The sequence below is a fragment of the Rhinolophus sinicus genome, chromosome 18, assembly GCF_057876585.1.
Source record: "Rhinolophus sinicus isolate RSI-liver-muscle chromosome 18, RSI-T2T, whole genome shotgun sequence".
Classification (NCBI taxonomy): domain Eukaryota; kingdom Metazoa; phylum Chordata; class Mammalia; order Chiroptera; family Rhinolophidae; genus Rhinolophus; species Rhinolophus sinicus.
Window position 1 is genome coordinate 72,467,673 of NC_142518.1, and position 16,742 is coordinate 72,484,414.

At 34.4% G+C, this 16,742-nt stretch overlaps 1 protein-coding gene across 2 annotated transcripts in view; it reads right to left on the reverse strand.

Moving 5' to 3' along the window:
* Nucleotides 1-1,453: 1,453 nt before the first annotated feature.
* Nucleotides 1,454-16,742, reverse strand: part of RBM41 (RNA binding motif protein 41) — a 66,177-nt gene continuing 50,888 nt past the window's right edge. For both annotated transcript variants that reach the window (XM_019717706.3, XM_019717707.3), the window contains 2 exons: nucleotides 8,774-8,921; nucleotides 1,454-7,162 (listed from right to left, as the gene is read on the reverse strand). In XM_019717706.3, the coding sequence (XP_019573265.1) occupies nucleotides 6,996-7,162; nucleotides 8,774-8,921 (315 nt within the window). In that variant the 3' untranslated portion in view covers nucleotides 1,454-6,995. The remainder of the gene's footprint in view (nucleotides 7,163-8,773; nucleotides 8,922-16,742) is intronic.

Sequence of the window (16,742 nt, forward strand, 5' to 3'; positions counted from 1 at the left end):
ACCTAGTGGCCAGGTCTTGGTTTCTAGGAGTAAATATCAGTTTTTTTCCAATAAAAGGCATGAGGGCTACATGTAGAACGGTTGACTCTACAACTGGCATAGGGAAAATACATGATCCTGGAACACCGCGTGGTGCCAGGAAATAAGGGAGTAGTCAAAAAATGTAAATAGGTCGAAATGACATAGATGCTCCCAATGGCCAAAGCTGGAACAATTTGAGCAACAAAATAATGATGGTATTAGGTTATAAGTCATAGAATAAACTAAACACATTAGTCCATGCTGATATAAATGAGTACATAAATGTGGGAGATGGGGCATCTTCCTTACAGAATTTCAGTTAATAAATATAGAAGGAATGAAAGAAATAGACAATCACCATTAGGTAAACATCACAATAGTAACTGTCACCATCAAGAACCACTGATGAATGCTAATATTAGTGGGGAAAAACATGAGAAACAGAATAGTGAATGGTCTCAATGTATCTTCCTACAAGATATTTATTAATTATAAAGAGGAAAACAGTAACTTTAGAGTGAAGAAGCACAGCAGACACCACCTTAACTATTTGACAACCGAGATTAACATCACCAGTATTAAGACTTATCAGCAAGTATTTCCTAATATAATTGTACTGAAAAAGGCACATCACTTCTGCGGTATTCTTCCGAAAAGTGTATAACCTCGATATAATTACAGAAAATCATCAGACAAGCCCCAATTTTGGAATTTCACAAAATAACTGCCCAGTACTCTTCAAAATTGTCAAGGTCATCAAAAACAAAGACATAACTGTCACAGACAGGAACAGGAAGATACATAACAAAATGCAATGTAGGATCCTGGACTGATCATATAAGGACATTAGTGGGACAAATTGAAAAAAAATCAAATAAGGTCTGTAAATTAATTAACACTACTGTATCAACATTATTTTCCTGGTTTTTATAATTGTACTATGATTATGTAAGATGCTAACATGAGGGAAAGGTGGATGAAGAATATATGGGAACTCTTACTATTTTTGTGACGTTTTAAATAAATCTAAAAGGTTTTAGTTTTTTTTTAAAGAGAGCTTGTTGTCCTAATGTGTATTATTATTCTGAGCATTTTTCTTAGTTTATCAGTCATTTATATTTCAGTTTCTATAAATTTTCTTTTCATTTACCTACTTTTTAATTGGATTATTGACTTTTGTATATCAAAAAGTTATATACATTGTATGTTAAGGAAATTATCTCCTTGTGTGTAGCAAATTATTTTCCTGTTTCTGTTGAGTTTTTTAATGGTAGGTTTCTGTGTATATGTATACAGGATGTTTTTAACTGATGATTTCTGCTGACCTGGGGGCAGAAAATAAGGAATGGTAGCCAAGTGGCTTTAAGTCTTCAACAGTAATCAAAAGACCACAGAACAGGAACAATACATTATGGAAATGACTTTGAAAAACTTTCTTTCCTCCATTCAAAATTACATTTATTAAAAAGTTTACACACAGTGAAATTTATCCTTTTTGGTGTACAATTCTAGGAGCTTTGACAAACAGACCCACTTATGTAACTATAATAAAGATACAGAAAATTTCCATTAATAAAACAAATTTTTTGTGGTACCATTTTGTAATTAGTCTCCCATTTTTAACCCCTGGCATCCACTGATTTGTTCTCTGTTCCTATAGTTTTCTTTTCCAGAATATCATATAAATGGAATCAAACAGTAAGTAGCATTTTGAGTTTGGTTTCTTTTACTTAGCAAAATGCATTTGAGATTCATCCAAGTTGTTGCATGTATCATATGTAGTTCATCACAGTTTTTATTGCTGAGTAGGATTCCATTGTATGGATATAACCACAGTTTATCTATGCACCAGTTGAGAGTCATGCTCCATTTTTATTTTCCTCTGTTAGTGGTCCATAGGTTTAGTAAAGGGCAGAAGCGAGATTTTTCCACCCAATAGGAAGAAGTTCCTTCTGAAAATTCCAGGTTAGAAGTATGCGCCTGGGTAACATGTGCAAGAGGTTATAACAGGATAACTTACTTCTTGTCCCTTAAGTTATATTTAAAATTGGAGAGTTAACCCTAAGTGAGCAGTGTATCAAAGGAATAGGAGTTTGTCCTGAGTATAGGTTGATGATATCCTCAGAATAGGCCTGACAAATATTCTGGAAGCCGTCACTGGCAGACTATTTTTTTTAAAAAAATCTTAATTAAAAAAATACTGAAAATAGTAAAAATCACCTCAAACTACACTACTTTAAAAAATTAATAAAGCAAAAGTCCCCTTCCAGCCAATCCAATCCCACCTCTAAAAGGTTTACAATTTGGTATGTATATTTCCCAGCTTTTTCCTAAATTTATTCATATTCATACACACACACACACACACACACACCCATATATATACAAATGCTTGTTTAAAAAAATGTATTCACATTATACAGTTGACCCTTGAAAAACATGGGGGTCAGAAGCACTGAACCCCCACTCAGTCAGAAATCCACGTGTAACTTTTGACTCCCTAGAAACTTAGTTGTCTCTTGGTATCTGTGGGAGCTTGGTTCCAGGACCCATGCAGATACTAAAGTCTGCAGATGCTCAAGTCTCTAATATAAAATGGTATAGATTAAGCATACAGTTGGCCCTCTGCTTCCATAGACTCCCAACCACGGATTGAAAACAGTACAGGTATTTATGGAAAAAAATCCATGTACAAGTGGACCTGCATAGTTCAAACCCATGTTGTTCAAAGATCAACAGTACATATTTCTTGTTTTTTAATTTAACACAAAATCCTGGACACTGTACAGGTCAGAATGTATTATTCATAGATGTACCCAATTATTTTAATGGCTGTACAGTGTTCCACTAAATGGATGTGCCATAATTTATTCATCCATCGTCCTACTGATGGACACTTGGGTTGTATTCAATTTTTTGTCTGTGTGTATGTGTGGCTTTGAGATACAATTCACATACTATAGAATTTACCCATTTAAGTTTACAGTCATCGTTTGTAGTATATTCACAGAGTTGTACAATCATTACCACAATCAATTTTAGAACATTTTCATCAACGTCTAAAGAAACCTCATACACTTCAGCTATCACACCCAGCCCTAAACAACCACTAATCCACTTTTTGTCTCTACATATTTGCCAATTCTGGACACTTCATATAAATGGAATCATATAATATATAATCTTTTGTGACTTGTTATTTTATTTAGCATGTTTTCAGGGCTTTTCCATGTTTTAGCATACTCGTATGTCAGAAGTGTTCCTTCCTCTTAGTTTCTGGAAGAGTTTGTGAAGAATTTGTATTAATTCTTCTTTAATGTTTACTAGAATTCATCCAGGAAGCCATTTGAGCCTTGCCTTTCTTTATGTGTATTTAAAAAAATTACTAATTAACCTCTCGTTATAGGTCATTTTAGATGTCCCCCCCCCATTGGTTTTAGTAGTTTGTGTATTTTATTTATTGGTATACAATTGCTCATAGTGTTCCCTCATAATCCTTTTTAGTCTTACAAGGTTGGTAGTAATGTTCCCTCCTTCATTTCTGATTCTAGTAATATGAGTTTTTTTTTTTCCTGGTCAATCTAGCAAAAAGTTTGTCACTTTTGTTGCTCTTTTTATAGAATAACTTTGGTTTCCCTGACTTTACTATTTCTCTATTCTCTATGTCATTTACTTATTTAATTTAAAAATGTGCTTCCTTCTGCTTGCTCTAGGTTTAGTTTGCTCCTCTTTTTTCCAGTGTCTTAAGGTGTAAAGTGAGGTTGTTGATATGTGATTTCTTTAAAATGTAAGCATTTCTTATAATTTTCTCTAAACATGGGTTTAGTTGCATCCCATAATCTTAGTTGTTGTGTCTTTTCATTCACCTCAAAATATTTCCTAGTTTCCTGTGATTTCTTCTTTGACCCACTGGTCATTTAAAAGTGTGTCTAATTCATACCGTGTTTCCCCGAAAATAAGACGTAGCTGGACAATCAGCTCTAATGTGTCTTTTGGAGCAAAAATTAATATATGATCTGGTCTTATATAAGACCCAGTCTTATAGTATAGTAAAATAAGACTGGGTCATATATTAATTTTTGCTCCAAAAGATGCATTAGAGCTGATTGTCCAGCTACATCTTATTTTCGGGGAAACTCGGTATTTGTTAGTTTCATTTATTGAGGTTTGTTTTATGGTCTATTCTGGAAATGTTTCATGTGCACTTGAGAAGAATGTGTATCCTGCTCTTGCTGGGTGGTATTCTATAGATCTCTGAGGTCTACATAATTTAGTATTGTTCAAGTCTTCAAATTCCTTGTTTATGTTCTGTCTGGTTGTTCCATCAATTATTGAAAATGGAGCACTGAATCCCCCAACTCTTATTGTAGACTTGTACATTTCTCCCTTTATTTAGTTTAGTTTTTTATTCATGTATTTTGGTGCTGTTTTTAGGTGCATATATGTTTATAATTTTTTATCTTTCTGATGTATTGATTCTTCATCATTACAAGATGTCACTCTTTATCTCTAGTGACATTGTTTTAAAGTCTATTGTGTCAGAAATTAGTGTAGTCACTCCAGCTTTCTTACAGTTGCCATTTGCTGGATATTTCTTTATTTATCGACAATCCCTGTCTTTTGATTGCATTGCTCAATCCACTGGTATTTATTTTTATTCAGAGGTGAATTTATGACTGCCATTTTAGCGTTTGTTTTCTATATGTCTCAAGTTGTTTTTGTTTATCCTTTTGCATTGCTTTACATTGAAAATTTTCTAATGTAATGTTTAAATTTCTTTAATAATATTTCCACTATATATATTCAGTTATTTCCTTAGTGGTTGCTCTAAGGTTTATCATGCACATCTTAACTGAATTGGCTTCAGATATATACTAACTAAATTCCAATGATATAAAAAACCTTATTCCTATATAAACCTATTACTTTCCCTATTTCTTTATATTATTGTTATATATTATTTTTACATGTTATAAAACCCAACAATACATTGTTATACTTATTATTTAATATAATTTTGTTATTTTAAAGAAGCTGAGAGAATAAAGAAGAGCAAATATATATTTATAGCTTTTGAATATTAACCTTATTTTGTATTTCTTGTTTTCTTCATTTGTTTCTGTGGGTTTGAGTTACCATCTGGAGTCACTTCTTTAGTGTAATACAGTTTTGCTTCCACCCACTTCCTTTGTCCTGTTATTGCCAACTATATTACAGTTTTATGTTATAGGCCCCAAAATGCAACTATACACATATCATTTCATTAAATTGCTTTTTAAATCAATTAAGAGAAGGAAAAATGCATTTAAACTCCTTATAATTACCTTTACCCGTGCTGTTTTTGTACATGTAGATTCAAATTATTGTCTGAGGTCACTTGCTTTCCACCTGAAGAACATCCTTTAATATTTCCTATAAATCAGGTCTGCCAGCAATAAAGTTTCCCAGTTTTTGATTATGTGGGAATGTATTTCATCTTCATTTTTGAAAAACAGATTTACTGGATGTAGGTGTCTATATCAGCACTTGTTTTCTTTGAGCACTTTGAATTTGTTATCCTACTGCCACCTCCATTGTTTCTGATGAAAAGTCAGCTGTTCATTTTATTGGGGTTCCCTTGAAAGTGATGCTTCATTTGTCTCGTGTTGCTTTCAAGATTTTCTCTGTCTTTGGGTTTTAGCATTTTTATTACGATGTGTCTGTGGATTTCTTCTTGCTTATCCACCTTGGGGTTTGCTGAGATTCTTGTATGTATAGATAATATTTCTCATCAAATTAGGGATGTTTACAGCCATTATTTATTGGCTGTAAAGGTGCATTATTTATTGCCCCTTTTTATTCTCTTTTTCTGGCACACCCATTACAAGTATGCTGGAATACTTAATGGACCTATATTCTGTTCAATTTCCTTTATTCTTTTTTTCTTTGTTCTTCAGCCTGGATAATATCATCTCATTTAATCTTCATAATTCAGTGAGGTAAGTAGTATTATAATCCTCATTTTATAGATGAGTAAACTGAGGCTCAGATTAAGTGACTTGCCAAGGTCATGGAGTGGTCAGTGTAGCTATGAAGTTCAAACACAGGTGTGACTCCAAAGCTTGTACTACTTCCTCTATGCCATAATGTCTTTCTATTCTCTAGCAACCAGAAACAACTGGGAGATTTGGGGGTGGCTGCCTCTTTCCTAGATAACTCTTTCTTCCCATCCCCCTTTAATAATTGTTGCTAGTATGTTCCCCTTCTAAAATTCATATATCTAATACCTAACATATATTACATGCTTATTTAATGTTTATTGCTTTGAATTCAATTACTCAATGGTAGCTAGCTTAAATGACCACAAGAACATCAATATTCAGATCTAAGTGCTTTCATTAGAAAAATATATGGCTTTTTGAAGACACTGATAACGGGGAAAATGAATTAATCAAATATGTGTATTGACTTATGAAACTACTTACTGTTACTGCTGATAGTTCTCATTTAATAGCATTTGTTGATGTTTAGGTCTGGGGGTCCTAGTCATTGGTTTACTAGGTGAATAAAATTAGAGACAAACGGACTCTGAAAAATAAGTATTTCAACGTTTAGGTTTTTTTTAGTTCTGTATATAGGAGGCAGTCTTGGAAAGAAAGTTATCTCTAGGGAATAATATTTAAAACCCTAGATAAATTATAATGATTTAAAAAATCCTTGGAAATAATCATTTGTAATGTGTCCTGAGAAAATGATACTCTTTGTACCCTACCCTTCAGACTCAGCATATTGTCTGTCCTATATCATCTTTGATTATAGAAAATGTTTTCTACCAATTGTCTCCAAAAGCTGAAAGGGATTATCTTAATTAGATTGTTCTCTCCCTCAGTTAAGTTTCTCTTCTTCAATTCTAAACAAATTGCTGCCTATAAGGAATTCCTAGAACCAAGATTCTGATGCAAGAAAGACCTCCCAGGACTCTAATCTTATATCCTCTAGCTACCACTGATTTCTGTAGTGCTTTCTGTTGCAGGTGATATCAGAGAAGCAGCCTGGAGATCTGACCGTTCCTTTTTGTTCTTTCCAAACTCTATCACCAATATTTTCCCATGTAGTTTATATCCGTTTACTAGATGCAATGCTTGCCATGCTATCTCCTTATCTAAAAGAGAAAGAAAAGAAACATCAATTTACACAGGGCTTAATAATTCAATTCTATTCTAAGTTTGGTTTATGTTGTTTTTCCTTGGAGTTAAATGTAGACTGTAAGGCCACATATTTATTAGATTTTATTAGCTATACCATAATCTCAAGTTTGTGTAACTCAGCAAGATTAAACTAATGGCTAAGAATAATGACAAGAAAAACTTAAAATGGATGTTTGAGAGTGCCTCCTAATTCAAAGATATAGGTAAAGAAACAAGAATATAGACATTGTGCTAAAGAAGGCTAAGCTATAACTAATAATACATATGCTTCTATCTTAGGTAACAGATTATAGATATCATGAGAATAAAATCATTTTCAAAATGGGCAACACAAATAAAAGAAATTGTCATCGCCTTAAGGACATTTTGCTACTTTTTTCTTTTGATGGGAAAGTGGATGTAGGAGCCCTCATTGGGATAAATAAGTTTAATAATCCTTGTAGGCATATGGAAACTTGAGGTGTGCGAGTATATATTGTACAGCAGTAGTACTCCACTTATGGGTGTCAGAGCCTTGATGTGGGAAATCAGGAAGGAGTGGAATTATTGCCCAGAGTCTGTGAAGTTATAAGTATACAAGCGATGTCTTTAGACTGAACCAATTTACATCACACATATGTATGTAATACAAATTTTCATAAGTGGATAGCTGCTATTATGATTAGCAAAACAACTATTCATTTAAAAGTACTTAGCTTATAAAATTTTTTTATTATACACAGTTTTTCAAGCAATGGATCATATTAGGTGGGTGGAGTCTATGAAATATTTTTTAAAGTTTAAAAAGGGTTTTCACAGTTGAAAAGACTGAAAAGCACTAGTGTAGATGATCTACAAACCTAGAATAAGATAGGAAAGATGGTATAATACTGTACCAAGAGTGGAGTTTGGCACTGTTCATGTGTAAAAGCTCTTGCCTATACAAAGATTACTAGGCTGTTCGTAAATGATGATAGTTTAGGGATAATGAAAGGTAGAGCTCCTACCCAGCCTCCACCAAAAAGAAAAAGAAAACAATAGTCTGCTGTGCAATAGAAACTGAAATTCCTATATTAACGTTCCCTTTGAATTAGGATACCGAAATCATGTATTATGATACAAACAATAGTGAAAAGAATGTATGATCCACGAGTTAATTATGAATTACTAGTGAATTAGCATGTTAGCTTGCGGTCTCTTAGTCCTAAAGGAATAGGGCATAAGGCAAGTATAAGTGTTCTGATCAGAATACCAATATACTAATAATATAACTTGGGCTACAAGTATTATTGTGAGCAAGGGGAAAGTAAATTTTGATAAAGTGAGAAGAAAGTGCCAAGACTGGGGAAAATTGAGGACAATAGGGTAAGGTGGTCATGCACAGTCAGTGGAAGAGAGGAAGAACAGAAGGGATGATAGAGGAATACTAAAAACATATTTTGCTTACTTCTCTTCCCTTCTTGTTCAAGCACATGCTTCTCATGCGCTACAGAGAAATCAAAGGACTATATCTAAATTAGAGAGGGTATAAGTAGTCTCTAATGCTGATGCTACAACTGGATAATTATACAGATGAAGCTACTTACTGGGGAAGGTGATAAAAGCCTGCCCCTTCATTCGTCCAGTCATCATTCGGAATTGAATTGGAGGTCCTTTTTTCTCCTGGAACCGAGCGAACAATGAGACAAGATCTCTTTCCGTCACTTGAGGGCTAAGGTTCTTCAAGTATAACACCTAACATAAACCGAAGATCAACAGAAATATCACATGAGGATGTAAGGCAACTATTTAACAGTGGTTAGAATTACTTACTTTCAGATAAAGATGGTAGACTGAACACATGTATCTAATTTCATTCCCTCCAGATTACATTTAAAAACTGTAGGGATTGATTTTTTTGTTTTTTACACAAACCCACAAGGTCAGGAAGAACAAGGAAAATAGGCAATAGCAACAATATTCTGGAAGCCGGAAAACAATTGGCTGAGTATACGTCAGGTATCTCTGGAAATGGATGTAAAGGGATGGGGTTAAGATAAGGTAGGTAAATTGAAAGCTGTTTATAAACCAACTAGACCTTAAAATATCCTCCCCTACAATATTCTACTGGGTAAAAGCCGCTCCCAGTCCTGGTGAGTACTGGAGGTTCACTCTCTGAATATGGGGAATGTCAGTCACAGTCGAAGGTGTGAATACTATTTCTGAAAGCAAAGAGATTAAGATAAACAATGCATACTGAATACTGAGGACACCACAGACATTTTCCCCCAGTTGGCTCCTACGGTACTGGTGGTACCCTTCCGCGTAGAGTTTGTGAGTGTCTTCTCTAAAGAACCTGATTAGCCTCAAGAGGAAAGATCTAAAAATACTGATTTGGGGTGCGGAATTTCTCCAACAAATAGATCAGCCCGATGACTTTAAAGTGAAGCTCAAAGTCAACAAGGACCACTCGTACTCAATCCTTCCAATCTGTTTTTGGCCCCCACTCATAAATATTATCATGGATTATCAAGTACCTGAGGAAAGCCTCTAATGTGAAAGACAGAGAACAGAAAAAAATAGAAATGAAAGCAAACAGGAGAAAACAGAGATCATGCAAGGAAAAAAAAAAAAAAAAAAAAAAAAACCTTTAAAAACCATCACAAATACCCTCAGAGAAACACGAGATAATATTCTATTAAAATGGGATGCTAGTTTAAAGAAAGAATATTCAAGAAAATTAAAAAAGGAGCTCTTAAATGTGATTGAACTTAAGTTCTAATCGGCTTCAAATAGCCTGTTGTAACTCTAAAATGTTTTAAGTTAAGCCCCACTGTAACCATAAAAAAAAACCAAAAAACAAAAAAAAACCCATACAAGATACAGGAAAAGAAAAGCACATCACTGGCAGGCGGGGGGAATCAATGAAACATAAAAGTAGGTATAAAGAGAAAAAGAGAAACAAAAGAGCTACAAGACAGAAAACTAATAAGTGGCAATATTAAGTCCTTCCCTCTTGATAATTACTTTACATGTAAATGGATTAAAATCCCTAATCAAGGACATACAGTGGCTGAATGAATGAAAAACAAGATCCAATATATGCTATCTGCAAGAAACTTATTTTAGACTTAAGGCCACACATAGGCTGAAAATTGAAGGATAGAAAAAGATATTCCATTCAGATGGTAACCAAAAGAGAGCAGGGGTACCAGACAAAATAGATTTTAAGTCAAAAACCATCACAAGAGACAAAAAAGAGAAAAAAAAGACATTATATAATGATAAAAAGGATCAATTCACCAGGACGATATATCAACTATAAATATATATGCATCCAACATCGGAGCACCTAAATATATGAAGCAAACATTGAGAGAACTGAAGGAAGAAATAGCACCACAATAATACTAGATGTCTTCAATACCTTGCTTCCGATAGCAGAAGGAAAACTAGAAAATTTACAAACATGAGCAAATTAAACAACACACTCTTGATCAACCAATGACTTAAAGAAGGTATCAAAAGGGAAATTAGAAAATACCTTGAGACAAAAATAAAACCATAAAATACCAAAATTTATGGCATACAGCAAGAGCAGTACTAAGAGGGAGGTTTATAGCAATAAATGCCTACATTAAAAAAGATCTCAAACTAACAACTTTATACCTCAAGGAACTAGAAAAAGAAAAACTAAGCCAAAAGTTAGCAGAAGGAAAGAAATAATAAAAATTAGAGCAGAAAGAAACAAAAGAGAGATTACAAAAATATTAAAAATCAATTAAACTAAGAGCTGTTTTTTTTTAAAAGATCAGCAAAATTGATTACCTTTAGCTAGACTAAGAATAAAAGAGAGAAGACTCAAATAACATCACAAACGAAAGAGAGGACATTACAACTGATCTCACAGAAATAAAAACAATTATACGAGACTACTAGGAACAATTTGGTGCCAACAAAATGGTTAACCTAGAAGAAAATGAAAAATTCCTGGAAAGATACAACCTACTTTAAGACTAAATCATGTAGAAATAGAAAATATGAACAGATTTATAACTAGTAATGAGATTCAATCAGTAATCAAAAATCTCTCAACAAAGAAAATCCCAGGACCAGATGGCTTCATGTGTGAATTCTACCAAACATTTAAAGAAGAATTAATGCCACTCCTTCTCAAACTCTTCCAAAATATTGAAGAGGAGGGAACACTCCCAAACTAATTTTATGAGGCCAGCTTTACTCTGATACCAAAAGCAGGCAGAGAAAGACATTACGAGAAAAGAAAACTACAGGCCAATATACCTGATGAATACACGTGCAAAAGTCCTCAACAGAAAACTAGTAAACTGAATTTAAAAGCACATGAAGAGGGTCGTATAACATGACCAAGTGGTATTTATTCCTGGGACACAAAGATGATTCAACGTGTGAAAATAAATCAGTGTGACACACCACATTAACAGAATGAAGGATAAAAATCACATGATCATATCAATAGATGCAGAAAAGGCATTAGACAAAATCCAACTTTTCATGATAAAAATGCTCAACAAACTAGGAATAAGAGTTTACCTCAACATAATAAAGGCCATATATGAAAAGCCCACAGCTAACTTCAAACTCAACGGTAAAAAACTTAAAAGCTTTTTCTCTAAGATCAGGAATAAGGCAAGGATGGCCACTCTTTTCACTTCTATTCAATATAGTACTACAAGTCCTAAAGAGAGCAATTAGGCAAGAAAAATAAAAGGCACCCAGATTGGAAAGGAAGAAGTAAAAATTATCTCTGTTTGTATATGACATAATCCTATGTGTAGAAACTCTAAAGACTTCATAATAAAACTGTTAAAACTAATAAACAAATTCAATAAAGTTGCAGGATACAAAATCAACATTCAAGAAAACAATCACATTTACAATAGCATCAAAAAGAACAATATACTTAGAAATAAACCTGACCAAGAAGCTAGAAGATTTATACAAAGAAAACTATGAAACACTGATGAAAAAAATTGAAAAAGGCACAATAAATGGAAAGATATTCTGTCTTCATGGATTGGAAGTATTAATGTTGTTAAAATGGCCATACTACCCAAAGCGATCTACAGACTTAATGCAATTCTTATCAAAGTCCGAATGGCAATTTATATGAAAAAAAGAAATCATAAAATTCATATGCAACCACAAGAGACCCCAAATAGACAAAGCACTCTTGAGGAAGAACAACAAATCAGCAGGCATCACATTTCCTGATTTCAAACTACAGTTATCAAAACAGTGTGGTACTGGCATAAAAACAACATATTGACCAGTGGAACAGATTAGACAGCCCAGAAATAAATCACACATTTATGGTAAATTGATCTTCAACAAGGGGTCGAGAACACACAATGGGGAAAAGATAGTCTCTTCAATAAATGGTGTTGGGAAAACTGGATATCCAGTGCAAACTAATGAAATTGGATACTTATCTTACACCATACACAAAAATCAATTCAAAATGGATTAAAGACTTAAAAATAAAACCTGACTCTCTAAAACTTCCAGAAGAAAACATAGGGAAAAAGTTTCTTAACATTGACCTTGGCATGATTTCTTGGATATGACATCAAAAGCACAAGTGATGAAAGCAAAAACAGACAAATGGGGTTAGATCAACTAAAATCCTGCAGCAAAGGAAACAACCAGCAAAGTGAAAAGGCAACCTATGGAATGGGTGAAACATTTGCAAATCATCTATCTGATCAAGGGTTAATATCTAAAATATATAAGGAAATCCTATAACTCAAATGCCCCCCAACCCCCAATTTAAAATATGGGCAAAAGACCTGAATAGATATTTCTTAAAAAAAGACATACAAATTGCCAACAGGTATGTGAAAAGATCACTGATCATCAGAGAAATGGAAATCAAAACCTCAACGGGATATCACCTCATGCCTGTTAGAAAGGCTTAATATGAAAAAAAGGTGTTAGTGAGGATGTGAAGCATTTTTAACCCTTGCACACTGTTGGTGAGAATGTAAATTGGTACAACCACTATGGAAAACAGTATGGAGGTTCCTCAAAAAATTAAAACAAGAACTACCATATAATCCAGTAATTCCACTTCTGGGTTTATACCCAGAAGAACTGGAATCCGGATCTGGAAGAAATATCTGCATTCCTTTGTTCACTGTAGCATTATTTACAATAGCAAAGACATGGAAACAACATAAATGTCCACTGACAGATGAATGGATAAAGAAAATGTGGTGTATGCATACAATAGAATAATGTTCAGCCTTCAAAAAGAAAGAAATCTTGCCATTTGCTACAACACAGATGAACTTGGAAGACATTCTAAGTAAAATAAACTAGACATAGAAGAACAGATACTACATGATTCCACTTATATCAGGAACCTAAAATAGTCAAATTCATAGATGTAGAAAGTAGAATCACATTTACCAGGGTCTGGGATGATCGGAAAGGTTCATCAGGGGGTAGATGGTTTCACTGAAAAAAGATGAATAAGTCCTACAGAGCTACAGTGCAGCATAACGCATATAGTTAACAATACTGTATTGGATACTCAAAATTTTGTTAAGAGGGTAAATCTTATCTTAAACATTCTTATCAAAAGACAAGAGGGAGGGAGGAAATTTCTGCAAGTAATGGTTAAGTTTACGGCACTGTATATGGTGACAGTTTCACAGTGTATATCTTCAAACTCATGAAGATGCACACATTAAATATTTACAGCTTTTTGTATGTCAACCATACATCAATTTAAAAAAAGTAACCAAAGAGGTGAAGGACTAGTATAATGAAAATCACAAAACATTGCTCAAAGAAATTAAAGAGAGAAATAAATGCAAAGATATTCCATGTTCATGGATTGGAAGACAATATTGTTAAAATATCCATGCGACCCAAAGTAATCTACAGATTTAACGCAATTCCTATCAAAATCCCAACAGTATTTTTATAGAAATAGAAAAAAAATCCTAAAATTCATACAGAGACCCCCAAATAACCAAAGCAAACTTGAGAAATGAGAAGAAAATTGGAGGCCTCACACTTCCTAATTTCAGAACATATTACAAATCTACAGTAATCAGAAAAGTATGACACTGGCATAAAGACAGACATATAGACCAATGGAACAGACGAGAGAGCCCAGAGATAAACCCACACATATACAGTCAAATGATTGACAAGGGAAGCTACACAATGGGGAAAGGACAGTCCCTTCAACAAACAGTATTGAGAAAAGCTGATATCCATACGCAAAAGAATAAAATTAGACTCTCATTTTATATCATACACAAAAATCTATTCAAAATGGATTAAAAACTTAAACATAAAACTGAAAGTCTAAAACTCCCAGAAGAAAACATAGGGGAAAAACTTCTTAACATTGGTCTTGGCAATGACTTCTTGGGTATTACATCAGAAGCACAGGCAACAAAAGCAAAAATAAAGTAGTACCACATAAACTAAAATGCTTCTGCACAGCAAAGGAAAAACTCAGCAGTGGAAAGGCAACTTACGAAATGGGAGAAAATGCTTGGAAATCATGTATCTGATCAGAGATTAATATCCAAAATATATAAGGAACTCCAACTCTATAGCAAAAAAGACAAATAACCCAATTTAAAAAATGGGTACAAGCTGTAAATAGGTACTTCCTCAAAGAACACATACAGAAAACAAGTGCAGACGAGGATGTGGAGAAAAGGGAACCCTTGTGCACTGCTGATGGGATTGCAAAATGGTGCAGCCACTGTGGCAAACAGTATGGAGAGTCCTCAAAAAATTAAAAAACAAAACAAAACACACAACTACCATATGATCCAGCAATCCTACTTCTTGGTATTTATCCAAAAGAATTAAAATCTGGATCTCAAAGAGATATCTGAACTCACAAGTTCACAACAGTGAAGAGATGTAAACAACACAGATGAATGGATAAAGAAAATGTGGTATAACATGCAATGGAATATTATTCAGCCAGAAAAAGGAAATCCTGTCATAGGTCATAACATGGACGAACCATGAGGGCATTATGGTAAGTGAAATAAGCCAGTCACAAATGGATAAATATTGTGTTTCCCCAAAAATAAGACCTAGCTGGACCATCAGCTCTAATATGTATTTTGGAGGAAAAATTAATATGACCCATTATTATATTATGTTATGTTATGTTATGTTATGTTATGTTATGTTATGTTATATTATACCTGGTCTTATATTAAAATAAGACCGGGTCTTATATTAATTTTTGCTCCAAAAGACGTATTAGAGCTCATGGTCCGGCTAGGTCTTATTTTCGGGGAAATATGGTACTGCACGATTTCACTTATATGTGGTATCTATAGTAGTCAAACTCATGGAAGCAGAAACTAGAATGGTTGTTGCCAGAGACTGGGGGGAGGGGAAAATGGGGAGTTGCTGTTCAATGGGTATAAAGTTCTGTCACGCAAGATGAAAAGGTTCTAGAGATCTGCTGTACAACATATGCCTATAGTTAATAATGTAATGAACACTAAAATTTTCTTAAGATGGTAGATCTCAGGTTTTGAGTATTTTATTATAATAAAATAGATGAGGAGATAAAAGAGCTCTCTATATATTCACTAGCATAAGTTATATCCTTTAACATTGTAAAGAAACTTGAAAAGAATTCAGACTGGTGCAGCAGAAGCAAAGAGCTACAAAATAGAGCCCATTTAAATGACTTAACCACTATAGCGTATGAATAAATATATTAAACATTGCAATAAGCAGCAGATTATTTATGTGTCAAAATCTTTGGAAGTTCAATATTCACATATTTAGCATTTAACTATACTTTTATCTTAAAGGCAAGGACACAGAATTAACTAACTTGTGATTCATATAGGTAATTTCAGGTGACCTAGAGTTTAGGCTCTGATATACTCACTATGAAAGCATCATCAAATTAAAATACCAGAATTAGGACTTATCAATGGTGGCGTGAGGTGAGCCTCTGTAAATCTCCCCTGGAATTTACAACAAATGGAACAAATATAACTCCACAATGGACTCCCTGCACAGCAGACAGGCAACACCAAGAGGCCCACTACTGAATTCACCTAAAGGTGGGTGAATCCCGCATGCCAGTGGGGTAGGAGGGAAGGGAGAAGGGCGGAGACAGAGCCCCGCGGGCGCAGGATGCAGACCTAGCTCAGTGCTCCGAGATCACTGCATCCCGAACTACCGCAGTTGCAGGAGAGGGAAAAACTCGGACAGCTAGGGCTCCGCTTATGGCCCACAGGGCTGAGGGGGCAGCATATAACACGGCTGAACCCAATGCTCACGGCAGAGACCTCGGAGAAAAAACTGAGGGAAGAAGGCAGAAAACAGTGGTTTAAGCCCTCACTGCTGAGCAGAGAACAGAAGCCTTAGGCACTGAGACTAGCCGCCCCCTCCCTACACTCCCAGAGCTCGCCCCACCCCCACAAGCCCGGTGCTAGAAGCAGAAGAGTATCAGTGTCAGATCAAAAGAACAGAATATTTGCTGTTCTGAGAACTGTGGAACACAGACACAGATTCACAGCCCAACTAGTT